At 39.2% G+C, this 20362-nt stretch overlaps 1 protein-coding gene across 3 annotated transcripts; it reads left to right on the plus strand.

Annotated features, from left to right (window-relative positions):
• Positions 1-198: 198 nt before the first annotated feature.
• PROCR (protein C receptor) lies at positions 199-19128 on the plus strand. Of its 3 annotated transcripts, XM_039864167.1 has the most exons (5): positions 199-254; positions 402-604; positions 2756-3007; positions 3423-3701; positions 3946-9235. In XM_039864167.1, exons 2-5 carry the CDS (start codon positions 526-528, stop codon positions 4056-4058), a joined length of 723 nt encoding a protein of 240 aa, XP_039720101.1. In that variant the 5' UTR covers positions 199-254; positions 402-525; the 3' UTR covers positions 4059-9235. The 3 variants fall into 3 exon arrangements, with proteins under 3 accessions (XP_039720101.1, XP_039720100.1, XP_039720102.1); XM_039864166.1 differs by lacking the exon at positions 199-254 and having other exon boundaries at positions 322-604; XM_039864168.1 differs by lacking the exons at positions 199-254; positions 3946-9235 and adding an exon at positions 18864-19128 and having other exon boundaries at positions 324-604.
• The last annotated feature ends 1234 nt before the right edge of the window (positions 19129-20362 follow it).

Below are 20362 nucleotides of genomic sequence, written 5' to 3' on the forward strand. Positions count from 1 at the left end.
TGAAAAACTGAATTCTAATCCCCAGTCTGTCACTACCATAACGTACAAACTTTGGGCAAGTCTTTAAACCTCTCTGGGCCTTGGTTTTCCCATCAGTAACCTGCTGGTCTCTACACTCTAGAGTTGGCTCTAAGTTGAAAACAGATGCCCCACCCCCTGACTCAGCGAGGGAAGGACTTCTCTTCAAGCCTTTCTCCCCCTTTTCCGCCACTCCCAGTTCCTCAGAAGCAGCCCCGGGCAAAGGGAAAAGGCAGGTCTGGGCACGGGGGGCGAGATGCAGGGCGGGACAAGGGGCGGGCAGGAGAGAGGCCGGCCCCGTAGTAGGAAATGAGATAGGGTAGGAATAACACTTTATAAGCCTGACGCCCTCTTTCTCCTCCCATCCCTTGGCCACCTTCCAGCCTCCTCCGTTCAGCCTCCTCCCTTCCCAGGCAGTCCTCACTTCTTCCCTAGGCTGCAGTCAGCTGGAGCCCCCAGCCTCCCAGAGCCAGGAGCCCAGGTGGGGTCAGGAACCTCAGCCCCAGGATGTTGACAACATTTCTGCCATTGCTGCTTCTACTGCTCCTACCCAGCAGGGCCCTTTGTAGCCAGGAAGCCTCAGATGGTGAGTCGGGGGCACATCTCCTGCTTTGGGATCGTTCTGGAGACTCTTAGCCTGTCTTGGTACCTGAACATGACCAGAGGAGAGTTTATCCCACAGTGTCTGTGTCAGCAGCTGGTCGGATCTCTCTATAGGGCAGGCAGGGTCTGGGGACTGGTTTGTGTCCCAAAGCCAAGATTAGGAAGTACAATTCGGCACATGGGAAGGGAGAGATGGAGGAGGCAGGGGGGGAAACAGGACTGGAAAAATGGGAAAGGGACAGGGCGAAAGGGTGAGGGAATTAGCCTCAGGGGGAGGGGAGAGATGGAGTGAAGTCTAGAGAGGGAGAGCTGAGGGTGATGGTGGATGGGGTGAGTTTAGGGAAGAGATTCAGAGATGAGATGAGAGATGGAAGGAATGGGAAGACACTGGGAGAACCGAGAGAAGGCATGGGGCTGAGATATGTGAGGCAGAAAAGGAGACTAGAGAAGGTGGCAGAAGACTGGGGGCAGTTGGTGAGGTGAAACTGGGGGAAAGAGAGAAGCTGTGGTCAGTGGGAGAACTCATGGGAGATCAGGCTGCCTTGAGGGGCTCCTTTTAAGCACAGAAGGAGAGGTATTGCCCTGCATTGTAACTGTACAGGAGCCTCCTCTCTCCTCTCCCACAATCTCTACAGCTTCAGTCCCCCCTCAGAGAGGGAGCAAATAATAACCAGTATTCAATGAATACTCACTATAATTAATGCATGTATTGATTCATTTAACCCCCACAAAACCTCTACAAGATAGATACCATTATCTCCACTTCACAGAGAAAGAGACTGGGCCACACAGCAGTTAAGAACCTTGTCTAGAGTTACCCACACAGACATATTTATTCATACCTGCAGACACAGAGCATTTCTCAAATGCAAAAATGGTCAAACACACACACACACACACACACACACACACACACACACACACAGATTTAAAACCCCAGACTCATTTCCTCCTCAGACATTCTCTGGCACCAGCTCTGTGCTAGGCCCTTATTGGGTGCAGGAGGCAGATAACCAGATGTGATTCTATAGCCTAAAGGAGCCCAGTGTAGCCTGGGTGTTTGGAGACAATTTTGTAGAATCTGGGATCATTGAAACAGACTCACTGTGTCTGGGTGGGCGGAGAGGATAGGCATCAGGAAAACTCCAAGGAGGGGACAATGGAGCTGGGTCTTGAAGCATGAATAGAAGTTTGCCAGGAGGCAAAGCACATGCTATATACATGTCAGTCAAAAGGCAGCATGAGAAACCCCAAGGAGTTTGACATATCTATACACTGGGGGAGGCTGAAAAGGGCAGCTGAGGCCCAGTCCCCAGCAGCCTTGAATGCCATACTACAGACTTTGGACTTGATTTTAAGGGCAGATATCCTATGGGGAGGCAGTGTAGCCAGGTGGCTAAGAGTGCTGGACTTGGAATACCTGCATTCAAACCTTGGCTCTCCTATCCATTTTAGCCTGTTTCACGTAGGGACTGGGGTTAATAATAGTAGCTACTACCTTAAGTTAATGGGAGGAAGGCACAAATAAGATAATGTATGACAAGTACAGTGCCCAGGTCATAATAAGCACAGTTCTATTAGCTAATATTATTGATAGGGGAATGTGTTACTGGAGGATTTTAAGAAGGGCCTAATCTTATTTCTGGGTCAGGTGTGGTCAGATGATAAGAGACGAAACTGAAAAACAGGGCTGGGGCGTGAGGAAAGAAGTTACCACCCAAGTCCAGATGAGAACCGATGAGGCCTGAAGTAGGGCAGTGGCAGAGAAGACAGAATAGGGATTTTATTATGTCAGGAATTTTTGACCAACAGGAAACAGGGGGAGGAAGGGGTGAGAGAGAGAAAGGAGATCAGAGTGGCTCTTCCACTGACTGTCTGGATTACCCTGGGGCAAATGGCTTCTCCTCTTCCGGCCTCTTTCCTCATTTGTAAAATGAAGACGATAATCCCTGTCCTGCCCTCCTGGCAGGGTTACTGTGAGCATCAAATGGAAAGAAGGGTAGGAGGACACTTTATAGTTTATGAAGGCCGAGAAGGTGGGCGGCCAGCCTCTGGGTAGGGGGTTATTATCTCCTGCTACTCGCGGACCCGTCCCACGCCAGCAAGGCACCAACGCGCTAACTTCTGCCACCAGGCCCTCGGAACCTCTACATGCTACAGATCTCCTACTTCCCAGACTACAGCCAAGTGTTGCACCAAGGCAACGCGTCGCTAGGGGGTCTTCCGACACACGTGCTGAAAGGCCAGGACTCCAACATCACGATCCTCCAGCTGCACCCCTTGCAGGAGCCCGAGAGCTGGGCCCTCACGGAAAGAAGAGTGCAGCTGTACCTGCAGGACTTCCACGACCTGGTGCTGCTGGTGCACCATGAGCGGGGCGTGGCCTGTGAGTGGCACGCATGCACGCACGCGGGGACAGGGCCTGGGGCAGGGCGCGGCGGCAATGGGGCGGGACCTCATGGAAGGGACTGGTGCCAGAGGTGTCTTGTGGTTGGAGGTAGCCTGGTGGGCATGGTCTTGTGTGGGCGGTGGCTCTCAAGAGCCCAGTGGTGCCCTGGCACCCGCACCGGCATTTGCTGATTGCTGTGTGGGAGCTCGAGGCTACAGAGGAGTGGGCGTCCTAGCTTTTGGACCTTCTGTTAGGCCCTCTTCCTGCTGGCATGACCTCGGGGTAGACTCTGTTGGGAGGCCCTGTCCCTTATCCACCCTAAACTCTGAAAGTTCACTTCTCCCTGGTGGACATCCCCCACACCTGGTACCCTCTACACACAGCCCCCTGACCCTGAATCCCCCGTCCACAGTTCCTCTGACCATTCGCTGCTTCCTGGGCTGTGAGCTGCTTCCCGAGAGCTCTAGAGCCCATGTCTTCTTCGAAGTGGCTGTGAATGGGACCTCCTTTGTGAGTTTTCAGCCAGAGACGGCCTCCTGGGTGGCAGGGCCCCAGGCCAATTCCAGAGTGGTCACCTACACCCTGAAGCAGCTCAACGCCTACAATCGTACTCGGTACCAACTGCAGGAATTCCTGCAGGACACCTGTGTGCAGTACGTGCAGGAACACACCACCACGAAAAAGTCGAAAGGTATGATGGGATTGGTAAGGGGCCTGCGTGTTGGGTGGGTTCTGAGTAAATGGATGGACCTGAACGATGGATACCTTGAGCAAGAGGAGGCCTAGGGCTGGGGGTTTGGAACAGAGTACACACAGCTTAAGTCACTTGGTGAACTAGCCCCCTTCCTTTGGGGCAGAAATTCCTAAGGGTTTGACTCAAACCAAGGATTCCTTGGGGGTATGTTCTTCAGGCTAACTCTCTGCATGTTCTCCAGGGAGCCAAACAGGCCGCCCCTACACTTCGCTGGTCCTGGGCGTCCTGGTGGGCAGTTTCATCATCGCCGGTGTGGCTGTAGGCATCTTCCTGTGCACAGGTGGACGGTGTTAATTACTTTACAGCCCCCTCTGGAGAAGGGCTGGACTGATGGGGGCTGGCAAGGGAAGATCTCAGCTCACTGAAATACGAGTCCCCATCTGGGATGTTATACCCCAGAAGGTTTGGAGTGGCAGCTCCTTTCTTCTCCCAAATCTGCCCACTAAAAGTTGGGGGTGGAGTGGAAGGAGAGAAGGCTAGGTAGTGAGACACCTGGTTTGCTAAGAACCTACGAACTTGAATGCTTTTCTGAATTGGTCTGAGAAGTGAATGCTTCTCTATCTTTGTGGAAAACAGATGATGGAGTCGTGGTGGTCGGGGGGAGGTCTATGGCCCATCCTCCAAAGACAGACAGAATCTCCTGAGGCATTCAAAACACAAAACCAAATAAAACAAGTCATCCACAACCAGAATAAACAACATTCAGTGCTTCCATGTGTGTCAGATATGGGAAAGAACAATGGCATAACAGAGGTAGGAAGAAATAACTAGAGAAATGGTGGAAGTGTAAAATCCAAGTAATATGGGAGCAAGGAGTTAAGTAATCAATAATATTAATAAATTCCTTATGCATAAGGCATTATTATTACCTCTGCTTTGCAGAACTTCTGGAAAAGTAGCCTATACCCTTTGCTTCTACTTCCCCATCTCTCAGTCACTCTTCAACCCACTGCAATCTGACTTCTCTATAAACTACTCAAAGATAATCAAAGACCTCTAATTGCGAAAACTTCATCTTCCATGATATCTGCAACATTTTACTTTGTGGACTAGAACTCTTTTTACCCCAACTTCTGAGATACCATACTTCTAAATTTAGAAACTGTTCTGGCCTCTCATTGAATCCCTTTGCCTATGTCATCTCACTCAATGCATCTTGGAAATGTTAGCTTTCATAGAATTCCATTTTGGGGCTCCTTTTGTTCCCCTTTAAACTATATCCTTTCTGGGTGACCTACTAACTTCCATGGCTTCAAATACCATCTGTCTGTGGTGATTTCCACGGGGAAGCAATATAATCTTGTCTTTGAGAGCATGTGTTTTTTTATTAGACTTGAGTTTTACTTCCTTGAGTCAGGCATGTTAATTTCAAGTCTCAGTTTCTTCATAAACAAAAAGTATGATAAAATATACAAAAAGGGTATAATAAAAACAATACTTACCTAATAGAGTCATTATGTATATTAAATAAGAATACATATAGCCAATAAATATAGCACTTGCTGCTGACCTTCAGATCCCAACATTGGCATTGATTCTTGAAAATCATCTCTAATATTATGCAGACATTTTAGAGTCAACATGTTCAAAATAAACTCCATATCTTTCTCCCCAAAACTGTTCTCTCTCTTCTGTTGTTTACTATCAGTTTAACAGAATTACCATCAAACCATATCAATGTGAAGACCTCGTGTTAACCTTTATTTGCTCCCTCTTCATCCCCACCTATGAAATACAATATCTATAGAATCCATTCTCTCCTTTCCACTCCATTGCTTTTTGTTCAAGATACATAGATCATCACTTTCTCAGTGGTAGGCACAGAGGTATGCCATCCAATTCTACCTTCCAGAAAAGACTTGCTGTTCAGCTACAGGGAATATAGCCAGTAGATAGCCTCTCGCTGCTTCACTTCCTTCAGAGTCTGCCTCGCCTTCAGAGAACAGTTCTGCACAAAGTCATGCTTGTCCTGGGGCTGTCCTCATCTGATGACTAAGCAAAGCAGAGGTATAAAAGGTCAGCCATTTTGGCCTATGGCAGGACAATTCCAATAAGCAGTATTTACTCCACAGCTCCTTGCCAGTTAAGCTGGATCTATGTCAGATCTACATTGCAGTTTGACTTTTCCCTTTGTTCAATCCTGCTTCCTCTCCCTAGTAAATATCTTGCACCTCAAACTCTGTCTCAGCATCTCCTTCCAGAAAACCCAATCTGTGACTGACAACCTCTCTCTGTCTCCTAATTGAGAAATGTTCTCAGTCTTTTGTTTGGACCATGGTAATAGCCTCCTCGTAATTGTTTTCCTGGTAACCTAATTCCTCTGAGTTCTGTTTCATCCTCTACATGACCAAAAATAAAAAACAAGCAAACAAACAAAAAGCCCACACATAGATATGATCATATCATCATTCTGTTTTTTAAATTTCCCATATTTATTAAGCTAAATTCAGAATCTTCAAAATGACATTTAAGGACTTGTACAATCTGGCTCCACTCTAATTTTCAATTTTATTTTCTACCATTTCTTTTTGTCCAATTTTGCTTTAGGTTATCAATTTTTAAAGAATAGTTTTAAACAACAGAGGTAATACAACAGTAGCTCTCTCCTCCCTAAAACCTTACCCCAAGGGTATGCCAAGATTCTTAGTTATAAGCAAAAGAAACCAACTCTGCCACCTGAAGGGGAAAATAAATACATTGGCAGGTTTCAAGTAATCCTTAGAGTTGATGGGAAGGTGAACTAATCTAGCTCAGAAAACAGAACCAAGGATCACAGCCAAAGTCACAATTCAGGAATGGTCTAAGTAAGGATACCACAGCTGGAATCACTACCTCCATCACTACTGCAGGCTGCCATCTTGAATTCTACCCTGTCCCTGTGTCATTACATTCTTTATTTAAGATTCAAAGTTCTGGTGGGAGCATCCAAATGACCAAGCCTAGATCATGTTACCTTTGCCTTAGCTGGAAGTGGGGGGAAAGGGAAACTTTAGGTGTCTTTGGCTTCTCTTGTAGGAGGTGGGACGCTGTTTCCCATTGAGTCACACAGAGGAAGAGGTTTCAGATGTTGGGAAACCAAAAAAAAAAATCAAAATTTTCACTTTGTCTCTCACCATCAGTTTATTTACTCACTCAGTAAATGTTTATCAGTAACTTCCATATACAAAATTTTATTCTGTATACTTTGGAAGATACAAAATGATTAAGACATGATCCTTCTTGAGAAACTCATCATTTACTTGGGAAGATAAAATATCTACAAATAAGAATAATACAAGGCAGAATATCCTAATAATTCGAAGAAACACATAAATAAATATGCTCTGTTGTAACCTACTGTTGTAGCTCTCATCTACAGATCGCTTTATAGTTTTTTTTGAATTATTTAACTTGTATTTATCATTTAATACTCACTGAGATCATGTAAGATAGGTATTCTCCTCACTTTAGATTAGGAAACATGCTTAGTGAGGGTAGTGAGGGAAGCAAGTAAATAAAGTAAGTGACAGAGCCAGGATTCAAACCCATGCCTTCATATTCTAGAATGTATGCTTTTCCTCCTGTACTAAAAATAAGGGAATCAGAGGAATTTGGGGTTGGGGTGAATGTAGGATTTGTGAATGGGTAAGAAACTACCATGCACTGATAGGGAACATCGACAGAATAGCTTAAATACTGACATAGTTAGGAAAAAGCAGAGTAAATTTTAGGAAGGATAGCTATCCCAGAGTGATTGGAGAATAGAAGAATGGTGGAAAATGAGAAAAGTAAGCTGGAGTTTTATTGTATTGGGCCTCAAAAACCTGTTGAAGGATTGTGTTGTTTAGGTGGCAAAAATTGAGGGAATTATTGAAGGTTGGTGGACAGAAAGCTACTGAATTCTTCTTTCCCCTTTCAGATGCATTGTTAAAAAGGGACTTCAGATAGGTTGAGAACCACTGACTCCAAATTTAAGAACCTGGCCTGTCCAGTCTAGGCCTTATCTCAAGTTATGGAACAAGGGAAAGAAGATGGGAAGAAGCCAGTAGGGATAAAAGTGAAATCTTTGAGTGAGGCAGATGTACTCAGGCTCTGAGATGTTATGTTACTTCCCTTTCATCAGTGCTGCCACCACAATAGTATAGGCCCTTACCACCTCTAACCTAGACTACTAACTAGAATCAGATTTTACATGCTTTTAGTCCCCACAAAATGTTGGCCATTAGAATGCTCTTTCTAAAACATGCCAGTAGTCTGCCCAGAATTCTTTAGTTCTTCCACTGTTCATAGGATAAAATCCAAAATCCACGGCGTGGAGTTAAGACCCTGTACAATCCAGCACCAACTTATATCTTCTCTAGCTTCATCTTTAACCCCTCTTAGTCTGTTTGGATTGCTATAACAGAAATATGATAGAGTGAGTGGCTTAAACAACAAACATTTATTTCTCACAGTTCTGAAGGCTGGGAAGTCCAATCGTGCTTTAGGTTATTGATTTTTAAAGGATATTTGGTACCTGGTGAAGGCCTGCTTCTTGGTTCATAGGCGGCCATCTTCTCAGTGTCCTCACATGATGGAAGTGGGAAGAGGGAGCTCTCTGGCATCTCTTTTATAAGGGTATAATCCCATTCATGAGTGCTCTATCTTCATGACCTAATCATCTCCCCAAAGGCCTTTACCTCCAAGTACCATCACTTTGGGGATTAGGTTTCAACATATAAATTTGGGGGAAGGGAAACAAACATTCAATCTACGGTAACTTCCTCTTCTCTCAGCCTACCTTCTAGCCTCTCCAAATCACTCTTGTTTTCTCAAACTACCCTGTCCTTTCTGGTTATGCCACTTCAAGTCATATTCTTTTCTTTCCCTGGCAAACTTCTACTGGTGTTTTGAAACCCAGATCACATGTCATCTCTGCTGGGAAGTCATCCGTGATTCTCCTATACATATTTATTTATTCTCTCCTCTGTGCTCCCAAAGCATGTTTTACAGTCCCTATTAGAACGCTGTCACCTTGTATGGTAATAATTTGTCTTCTATTCTGGAATATGAGCCCTCCAAAAGGTGAAAATTGTATCCCCTAACCCAGGACTGGTAAAGTAGCTGCTTGATATAATTGGAATGACTTAGTATTCTAGGTACTGCCTGGGCATCCTCCTTGCCATGCTAAGTTCAGTATTAGGTGGTCAACAAATATGTCTGACAAAATGAATTAACATTTGAATGAATGAATGTGTCCTGGGTTGTAGTTCTGATTCTGCCATTATCTAGTTGTGTGACTTTGTACAATCACTTCACCTCACTGATTCCGTTTTCTCATCTATAAAATGAGAATAGAAATCTATGGCCTGCTTGCTTCATATTGCTGCTGTAAGGATAATGTAAGAGAATGGACGTGAAAGCAACTTACAAACTGCAAAGCACTGTTCACATGTAATAATGTTATTATTAAATAATAATAGCTAAAAAAAAATAAAAGGAATAGCTCTGAAGTAGATTCTGATAAGATTTATATTTTAACCCCCAAATCAACCACCAAGAAAAATAAATAAAAAGGCAACAAAAGCAAAAATAAACAAGTGGGACTACATCAAACTAAAAGCTTCTGCCTAGCAAAGGAAACCATGAAAAGGCAACCTACCAAATGGGAGAAAATATTTACAAATCATATATATGATAAAGGGTTAATATCTCAAATATATAACGAACTCATACAAATCAATAGCAAAAAAGAAACAATTTGATCTAAAAATGGGCAGAGGATTTGAATAGTCATTTTTCTAAAGAAGATACACAGATGGCCAACAAGTATATAAAAAGGTACTCAACATCACTAATCATCAGCGAAATGCAAATCATAACCACAATGAGCTATCACCTCATTTAGGATGGCTAATATCAAAAAAACAAAGACAAGAGTTGGAAAAGATGAAGGGAAAAGGAAACCCTTATACACTTTTGGTGAAAAAGTAAATTGGTGTAGCCATATGGAAAAAAACAGTATGTAGGGTTCCTCAAAAAATTTGATCCAACAATCCTAGTTCTGGGTATGTATATCCAAAGGAAATAAAAAATTGCTATCTCAAAGGGATATACTCCTATGTTCACTGCAACATTATTCATAGTAGCCAAGATATGGAAACAACCTAAGTGTCTGTCAATAGATGTATGGATAAAGAAAATGTGGTATATATACAATGGAATATTATTCAGCCTTTAAAAAGAAGTAAATCCTGCCATTTGCAACAACATAGAGAAACTTGGAGGATATTATGCTAAATGAAATAATCCAAACACAGAAGACAAATACTGCATAATCTCACTTATATGTAGAATCTAGAAAAGTTTAACTTATTATAACAAAGAGTAGAATGGTAGTTACAAGAAGGTGGGGAAAATGGGGAGATGTTGGTCAAAGAGTACATACTTTCAGCTATTAGATGAATAAACTCTGGAGACCTAATGTATAGCATGGTGACATAGTTAATAATAATGTATTGTTACTTGAAATTTGCTTAGGGAGTAGATATCAAGTGTTCTCATGATATGCACAAAAAAGGCAACTGGGTAAGGTGGGTGATATGTTAATTAGCTTGATTGCGGTCATCTTTGCACAATAAATACCTATATCAAAATACGAGGTTGTATGATTTAAATATATGTAATTTCTATTTGTCAATTATAAAAGCTGAGAAAAAAGCGTTAAATGTGAATAGATTAACAAACAATATAATCAAAAGTCAGAGATTGTCATACTGAACAAAAACTAAAATCTAAAACTAAAAACTTTATGTTGTCTACAGTAGACATACTTTATATTTAAAGATGCAAATGATTGGAAGTAAAAGGAGGGAAAACCATAAGACAGCTGGAGTGGCTATCCAAATATCAGACAAATTAGACTTTATGACAAAAAGTTATTAGAGATAATGAAGAACATTTTATAATGAAAGGGTCAATCAATCAGGAAAATGTAACAATTATAAACATATATGCATCTACTTGAACAACACTATAAACCAATGAGACCTAATATGCATCATCAGAACACTCTATCCAACAGCAGCAAAATGTATATTCTTCTCAAGCACACATGTACCTTTTTCAAGGACTGATCATGTTTCAGGCCATGAAACAAATCTCAATAATTTAAAAGGAAGTATAAACAATGGGTCAAATAAGGAAATCACTAGATAAACTAAAAAATACTTTGAGGAGAATAAAAACAAAAACACAATATATCAAAACTTACAAGATATAGCTAGATTAGTTAGAGATAGGGGAAACATAGCTATAAGTGCCTATATTTAAAAAGAGCATCTCAAATCAATAAGTGAACCTTCAACCTAATGAATCTAGAAAAAGAGGAGCTATCTAAACCTAAATTAAACAGAAGAATGGAAGTAATAAGGATTAGATCAGATAAATAGAGACTAGAAAAACAACAAAGAAAATCAATAAAACCAAAAGTTGGTTCTTTGAAAAAGTCGACAAAATTGACAAAACTTTAACCAGACTTATCAAGGAAAAAAAGAGTTCAAATTATAAAAATCATTACTGAAATTGTATTACAGAAATTAAAATGATTATAAGGACTACTACAAACAACTATATGGCAACAAATTGGATAGCTTTGATGAAATGGACAAATCTATATAAAGACATCCAATTGACAAAGAATCAGAAGAAATAAAAAGTCTAAATAGACCTATAACAAGTAAAGAGATACAAGTAGTAATTTTAAAACTTCCCATAAAGAAAAGCCCAGGCTCAAATTACTGGTGAATTCTACCACATTTAAAGAAAAATTAACATCAATCCTCGATAAACTCTTTCAAAAAAATAGAAGAGGAGGGGACATTTTCCAGGTCATTCTATGAGACTAGTATTACCTTGGCACCAAAACCAGATAGAGACATTACAAGATATCTACAAACATCTCATGAATATAGACACAAAAAATCCACAACAAAATACTAGCAAATCAAATCCAGCAACATATAAAAAGGATTATACACTGTGATCAAGTGACGTTTATCCAAGGAATGCACAATTGATTCAACATATGAAAATTAATCAGTGTAATTCACCATATCGATAAAGGACAAAATCCACACAATCATCTCAATAGATGCAGAAAAAGTGATCAAAAAAATCCAGTACCTTGTCATGATAAAAACACTCAACAAATTTGGAATGGAAGGGAACTTATTCAACCTGGTAAAGGTTATCCATCAAAAAACAAAAACAAAAACCCACAGGTAACATCATACTTAATAATGAAAGACTGAAACTTTCTCCCTAAAATCAGAAACAAGATAAAGATTTCTATTCTTCCTACTTCTATTCAATATTGTATTTGAGGTTCTAGCCTGAACAATCAGGCAAGAAAAAGAAATAAAAGCCATCTGGATTGGAAAGTAAAGAAGTAAAAGTATATCTACTTAGAAATGACATGATCTTATACATAGAAAATTCTAAAGAATCTACCAAAAAAAATATTAAGGCTAATCAACAAGTTTAGCAAGTTTGCATGATACAAAATTAATATTTAAAAATCAATTGTATTTCACAAAAAAACAATAATTGTATTTCTGTGTACTAGCAATGAATAATTCAATAATGAAATTAAGAAAAGAATTCTATTTGCAATAGTATGAAAAAAAGAATAAAATACTTAAGAATAAATTTAACAAATGAAGCATAGGATGTATGCACTCAAAACTACAAATCCTTATTGAAAGAAATTAAAGAAGGCCTAAATAAATGGTAAAACATCCTGTATTCATTGACAAGACTTTATATGTTAAGACAGCAATACTCCCCAAACTAACCTACAGATTCCATAAAGTCTCTGTTAAAATCCCAGCTGCTTTTTTTTTTCCAGAAGACAATGCGTTGATTCCAAAATTCATATAGAAGTGCAAAAGGCCCAGAATAGTTTCCCCTGCCCACCAAAAAAATACTTGGAAAAAACTGGGGATCCACACTTCTGTTTTATTATTATTAGTTTCAAGTACACAGTACATTGGTTAGACATTTATATAGTTTATGAAATGATCCCCCTGACTGCTCTTTCTCTCCTCTGGCTCTCCACCTAGCCAATACATTACTGCTGTGCTCCCCATCCCTGGGACCATCTATCAACTGCTAGTTTGTACTTCTTTAACGGTTCACGCCTTTCTTCCAAGCTCCCAATTTCCCTCCCCTCTGGCTATCACCAGATTGTCCTCTATATTTGTGAGTCTGTTTTTGATTAATTTGTTCTTTTTGTTTCTTAGATTCCACATATAAGTGAAATCATATGGTATTTATCTTTCTCTGACTTATTTCATTCAGCATAATAACCTCTAGGTCCATCCATGTCATTACAAATGGTAGGATTTCATTTTTTATGGCTGAATAATATGCCATTGTATATATGAACCATAACTTCTTTATCCAATCATCTGTTGGTGGGCATTTAGGTTGCTTCCATATCTTGCCTATTGTAAATAGTGTTGCCATGAACATAGGGGTGCAAGAGCTTTACAAAGTATTGTTTTGGTTTTCTGTGGATAAATACCCAGAAGTGCAATTTCTGGGTCAAAAGGTATATCCATTTTTAATTTTTCAAGAAACCTCCAGACTGTTTTCCACAGTGGCTGTACAAATCTGCAATCCCACCAACAGTGTATGAGGGTTCCCTTTTCTCTACAAGGACCCACACTTCTTTATTTCAAAACTTACAACAAAGCTACAGTGATCAACACAGCATTTTACTGGCATAAAGACAGACATTAAGATCAATGGAATAGGACTGATACTCCAGAAATAAACCTTTACATTTGTGGTCAATTGATTTTCTACAAGATGCTAAGATAATTCAGTGGAGAAGGAATAATCTTTTCAACAAATGATGCTGGGACAACTGGATATCAACAAGCAAAAGAATGAAGTTGGAATCCCAGCCTCACACTATATACACAAATTAACTCAAAATGGATCAAAGATCTAAATATAAGATCTAAAGCCATAAAAGAGTTAGAAGAAAACACAGGTGTAAATATTGGCCTTAGATCAGGCAGTGGTTTCTTAGATATGATACAAAAAGCACAAGCAACGAAATTAAAAATAGATAAAATAGACTTCATGGAAATAAAATATCTCTGCAGTACACTATCAATAAAGTGAAAATATGTCCCACAGAACAGAAGAAAATATTTATAAATCATATATCTGATAAGAATCTAGTATCCAGAATATATAAAGAACTCTTACAACACAATAATAAAAAGACAAATAACCCAATTTTAAAAAGGCATTTTTCAAAGTATATCATTGGCCAATAGCACATGAAAAGATACTCCATGTCATTGATCATTAAGGAAATGCAAATCAAAACTATAATGAGATACCACTTCACACCATCAAGAAAGGCTATAATAAAAAAAGACAGACAATAAGTGTTGGCAAGGATGTGGAGAAAGTGGAAACTTCATACAGTGCTGTCAGGCATGTAAAATGATAAAGCCACTTTGGAAAACATTTGACAGTTCCCCAAAAGTTAAAAATAGAGTTACCATATGACTCAGTAATTCTACTCCTGGTATATACTCAAGAGAATTAAAAATGTATGTTTATACAAATACTTGTACGTGAATGTTCACAGCTGCATTATTCATAACAGTCGAAAGGTGGAAACAATCCAAATGTCTATCATTTGATGAATGGATGAACAAAATATGGTATATTCATACAACAGAAGTATATAGCCATAAAAATGAATTAAATAGTGATACATGCTACAACGTGGATGAGCCTTGAAAACATTAGAAGTGAAAGAAGCCAGTCACAAAGAACCACATCTTGTACGATTCCATTTATATGAAATGTACAGAATAGACGATCCATAGAGAAAGTAGATTAGTAGTGTCTAGTGCGGGGGGCATGGGGTAGTGACAGAGAGTCACTGTGAAAGGATACAGGGCTTCTTTTGGAGGTGATGAAAATATTCTAAACTTAGAGTGTAGTGATGAATACATAATTCTAAATATGGTTTTTAAAACATTAAATTGCATACTTTGGGTGAATTTTATGATATGTGAATTATATCTCAATAAGATGTTACAAAGTAGTAACAATAAAATGATCTTAAATATGAAAAAAGAAGCAATAGCTGCTTAAATCGGTGGCCGGCGAAAAATATTAGCAATTATTTTGTATATAAAGAAAAATCTCTGGAGTTAGATTAGACGAGGTTAATTCTCTCTTTGTGCTTTCTCAATCCACAGTCTGCTCGATCTTCCTCTGAGTCCACAGAGAGAATAAGGAGATAGAATTGTAAAATGTTAGACCCGAACACTCTTGTACTGATAAGGAAACTGAAGCTGGGAAAGTCTGAGCAGCTAGTCCGAGGTTCTACATTAGCTGATACAAGCACTGCAACTAGAAGTTGGGACTCCTGACTTCCGACCTGAGCTATTGCTACTATACCATGCTATGAGAGGTGGCAGGACTCATAAAATGCAGAGGTAATGGGTTTACTTGCAGTGCTTCTCTGAAAGTTCACGTCCAAATCCAAAAGCAGGAGAGGTAAAGAGGCAGGAAAACAGTCGGATGAGTAACTCTTTTTAGGGTGAAGGTATGATCCTCATTTCCAGGAGGTTCTAACAAAGTAGAGAGTCAATAGAAGGTTCATCTCCCTATGCATGTGGATATTTGTTCATAGCTGTGGGACCTTGGATAAGTCAGTGTCCTTCTCTAGAAGGGAGTCTATAACTTTTAAGATAACTTCCAGCTCTGATAGCTAGGATTCTTAGTGCTTAAGTGCAGACAGCTCGTGCATTTAGACAACTGTAAGAGTCCTAGCGATCCTATTTGTCTTTACGAAACCACCTCAAAATGTTTGGCTTAAGCTTATCCCGCCGACAGCCAGACTATTGGAGGTTCTGTTGGAGTTTACACAAGAAATAAACAAATCTGGAATAAATTTAAACAAGTGACTCCCGGCTTGGCTTACTGTATTTCCCCCATTTTATAATTCAGTTCAACATGTATGTCTTGATTTTATACCTCCTGCCAGGTGGTCTTAGATTAAGTTTCTATACCCTATTTTTCCTTCCAATTCAGCCAACTGTTGCTGGGGCCTATTTGATGCACAGCATTGTGCTATCTGTTCTCAGGGATGCAGAAATGGGTAAAATATGGTCCTTGCCCAGGAGCTCATAGTCTGGAGGGAGAGGCATACAAAAAAAACTCATTTAACAAAGAAGGAATGAAAAAGGTACAAAATAACTATAAGCTATGTACTGAGGAAAAGGGATCAGGGAAAGCTACACAGAGACCACAGATTTCACCTGGGCCTTGAAAAAAGAGAAGAATTTCACAAGGTGAAGAGAGGAGATGTATCTCACTTCTTAGGCTAAGATCTTTGAAGGCAGAAATTATGTCTTGTTTATCAATGTGCTCCTGACTGACACCCAGAAAAATACCTAACACAAGGGAAGAGCCCAAACATGTTTGTTCAGTTAATGAAAAATGAGTGGATTCTGGACTGATATCACAACACAAAGGCAAAGAGGGTGGAAGTGCTTCTTTAGGGAATGGTAAATCGTCTGATGTGGCTGCTCTGAATATAGTTTATGTAAGGCAATGTTGTGGAGATAAAATGAGACATTTGAATACCAGATTAAGAATGCCATGCTAAGACTTATACTTACTTCTATAGTCAGTACTTAACTATTTCCTCCTCTAAGGAAATAATACCCTTGTTCATCTTTGTATCCTTAATACTTAGAATAGTACCAGGGATTTAGAAGATAGGCAACAAATGGCTGGATGAATGAATGAACCAAAGATTTTTTGAGAAAGAAAGTTATTTATTTCAATCTTCAGCTTTAAAAATAAGAACCTCGTACTTTTATATACAATTTTATAGTTACAGAAACACTTTTTGCTATTATCTTATTTAAAATTTTGATACACCAACAAGTTCATTAGGAAAGAAGGACAGATATTATTCTCATTTCCAGTGTATAGAAACAAAAACTCTACTTCTAACATCCTTTCATCTGTCTGAAGGACTGGTGTATGTGTACCTGCATATGACACTTGGGCTACACTACATTTATACATAATATTTTATTTCTTCAATAATAAACTAATCTTAGCTTACGGTAAATTTGTTACTTTATAAACTTTTTTTTAAAGCTTTTTGACTTTTGTAATAACACAGCTTAAAACACGAACACATTGCACAGCTATATGAAAATATTTTCTTCCTTTATATTCTTATCCTATAAGCTTTTTTCTATTCTTAAAATCTGGGTTTTCTTTACTTGAATTTTTTTTTTTGTTTAAAAACTAAGATACAAACACACACATTACATCTACACAGGGTCAGGATCATCACTATCACTGTCTTCTACTTCCACATTTTGATCCACTGATGTTGTTCAGAGGCGATAACACACATGGAACTATTGTTTTCTATGATAACAATACCTTCCGGAATACCTTCTGAAAGACCTGCCTGAGGCTTTTTCTGAGGATGTGTCGCTCTTTTCAGAAATATGTCCATCGTGGTTTGCTTGGCTTATTTCTTTTTTTTTTTCATCAGAAATTTGCTTATGAGCAGCTAATGAACCATAAACATTCCTCTCTATTAATGAAAACATTTTAGTATTGGGGTCCATATTTTCAAACTTGTTTAAGGAGTTTGTTGAGGTCAACAAAAGCTTCTGCTTAACCCTTCACTGAATTTCCTTGGGGGTTCATCTTTTTCTTCTGCAGTTTCCTTTTCCCTTGCCTCTTCTTTAGCTGTATTTTCCTGTTCCCTTTCCAACAACTCCTCATTAGTCTGTTCCTCAAAAACCATCTCTAAGAGCTCTTCAGTATCACCTTCATCACACCAGATTAAGTTGTTTGCTATGTCAATCACAGCATCATTGATTTTTGCAACCTACTCATCCTTGGCAAATCCTTTAAAGTCATGGACCAACCTCTTCAGTATCTTCTTCCAGATGCCATTCGTATACTCCCTGGTGACATCACCCCAAGCCAAGGCAAGATTCTTGATGCAGTCATAGATGTTGTAATCTTTCCAGAACTACATCAGTGAACTTCCTCAGTTACAGCAATAGCTTAGGCAAAGGTCCTCCTCAGGTAGTAGGCCTTAAAAGCCGCTATAATTCCTCGATCCATTGGTTGGATCAACGAGGTGATATTTGGAGAGAGAAATACCACTTCGACTTTGGGATGAAGATCATCAATAATATGAAGGATATCTGGGAACATTATCAACAATAAGCAAAATCTTGAAAAGAATGCCATCCTCTAAACAGTATCTCTCCATTTCTCTGGCATAGCAATTCAGGAGGATGCCTTGGAAGAGGAGCTGGGTCATCCATAACTTCTTATTGTTCCTGTAGTACACTGGCAGTGTTTGCTTATTGATATACTTGAAGGCCCTGGGTTTCTCACTGTGCTAAATCACAAAGGGTTTCAAATTGTAGCCTGAAACATTGCTCCTAAGCAAGACTGTTATCCTGTCCTTAAAAGCCTTGAAACCTGGCATTGACTTGGCCTCTTTATGGTAAAAGTCCTTTCAGGCATCTGTTTCCAGAATAGAGAGGTTTCATCAATACTGAACACTGGCAAGCAATTTTCCTCCTCAATCAGCTTATCTAGAGTTCCCAAAAATTCTTCAGCTGCTTTCATATCAGGACTCACAGACTCACCAATCGCTTTAACATTATGTAATGAATAATGATTCTTGAATTGTTTAAACCACCCAGAGCTAGGAGTTAATTCGATATCAGAGTCAGGTCCAAGCTTTTCTTTCTACATCACAAATAAACGTTTTGCTTTGTATGTAATCATGGTGCTGAGAGTGATACACTTTTAAGTCTGGTCTTCAATCCAGGTCATTAGAAGTTTCTCCATGTCTGATATAGGCCCTTTTAAATTTTGTTAGCCTCATGCCTTCAATGAAGCATATCCTTTAACAGCTTCCATCACTTTGTTCTTATTCTTTAAGATCATAGCTATGGTGGAATGGGACGTGCCAGACTGGTGAGCAATAATCATCACTGATTTTCCACTTTCATATTTCTTAATCACTTTTAATTTTGTTTCTAGGTTAATCACTTGACGTGGACTCTTACTGGCAACATTAACGATGGATTTTGTATGCTTAGAGCCCATGATGAACAAAACAACACAAGATTAAATCAAACACAAGAGAAAATGACGTGATCAAGAGATGGTGGTAAACACAAGATGTATGAGGCCACTGCCAGCCTAACATTGCATACTGTTTTCAGCAAACTTTTTTTACAAGCAGAAAGAGTACACTCTGAAATAACACTAAAATATATACTATAGTAAACGTATACACTAGTAACATAGTTGCTTATTTTCATTATCAAGCATTATATACTGTACATAATTGTATGTGCTGTGCTTTTATATGACTGGCAGCACAGTAGGTTTGTTTACACCAGCATCACCACAAACACATGTGTAATGCATTGTACTACCATGTTATGATGGTTATGAAGTCACCAGTTGAAAGGAACTTTTTAGCTCCATTATAATCTTATGGGACCACCATTGTATATATTGTCTGTTATTGACTGAAACATTGTGCAGTGCATGACTATACTTTGATTTTTATTCTGAGTGATAAGAAGCCATTGGAGAAGAGGAATGACTTCTGTTTGAAGAGCATCATATGGCTACTATGGAGGAGATAGAGCTTAGGGGGCAAAGACAAACTCAGGGAGCCCCAAGGATATATACACTCTCGTTAAGAGGTTATTATAATAATATGGATGGAAAATGAAGGAGTATGAACCAGAGTGCTAGCAGTAGAGATGGTGAAAGTACTTGGATGTTGGACATATTATGAAGATAGAGCTGATAGAATTTGCTGACAGATTAGATGTGGGTATAAAAGAAATAGAAGAAAAAAATTGACTCCAAGAAATGCAAATTAAAGCCACAATATGATGGCACTACTTACCCACCAGAACAGTTAAAACGAAAAAGACAACTCTAGGAAGGAAGGGTGGGAGGAAGGAAGAGGGGAAAAGACAGTATTGGTGAGAATATAGAACAACTAGAACTTTCAAACACTGCTGTTGGTAATGTAAACTGGTACAACCACTTTGGAAAGCTGGTAGTATCTACTTGAGCTGAATATATGCCTCCTAGGTATATACCTAATGGAAATACTTACATATGTTCAGTTAAAAACATATATGTGATTGGTCATAGCGGCATTATCTATAATAGCTCCAAAATGGAAACTAACCAAACACCCATCAAGAATAGAATGACTGAACAAATTGTGCTATATTTACATAATAGAATATATAGCAATGAGAAGAGACAAACTTAAATTACATGCCTTAGTATGAATTAATCTCATAAGTATATTGTTGAGCAAAAGAAGCCAAACACACAAAAAAATATATGATTCCATTTATCATTTATATAAATTTCAAAGATATACAGAACTAACCTATTGTGTTGTAGACATCGGGATATTGATTACTTGGGGAGCTAGTAATTAGGAGACATGCAGGCTGCTGGGGTAATGGTCTGTTTCTTGATCTGGGTGCTGAATGTATAAA

Source organism: Pteropus medius, unplaced genomic scaffold (genome assembly GCF_902729225.1).
Source record: "Pteropus medius unplaced genomic scaffold, Ma_sr-lr_union100, whole genome shotgun sequence".
NCBI classification, from domain to species: Eukaryota; Metazoa; Chordata; class Mammalia; order Chiroptera; family Pteropodidae; genus Pteropus; species Pteropus medius.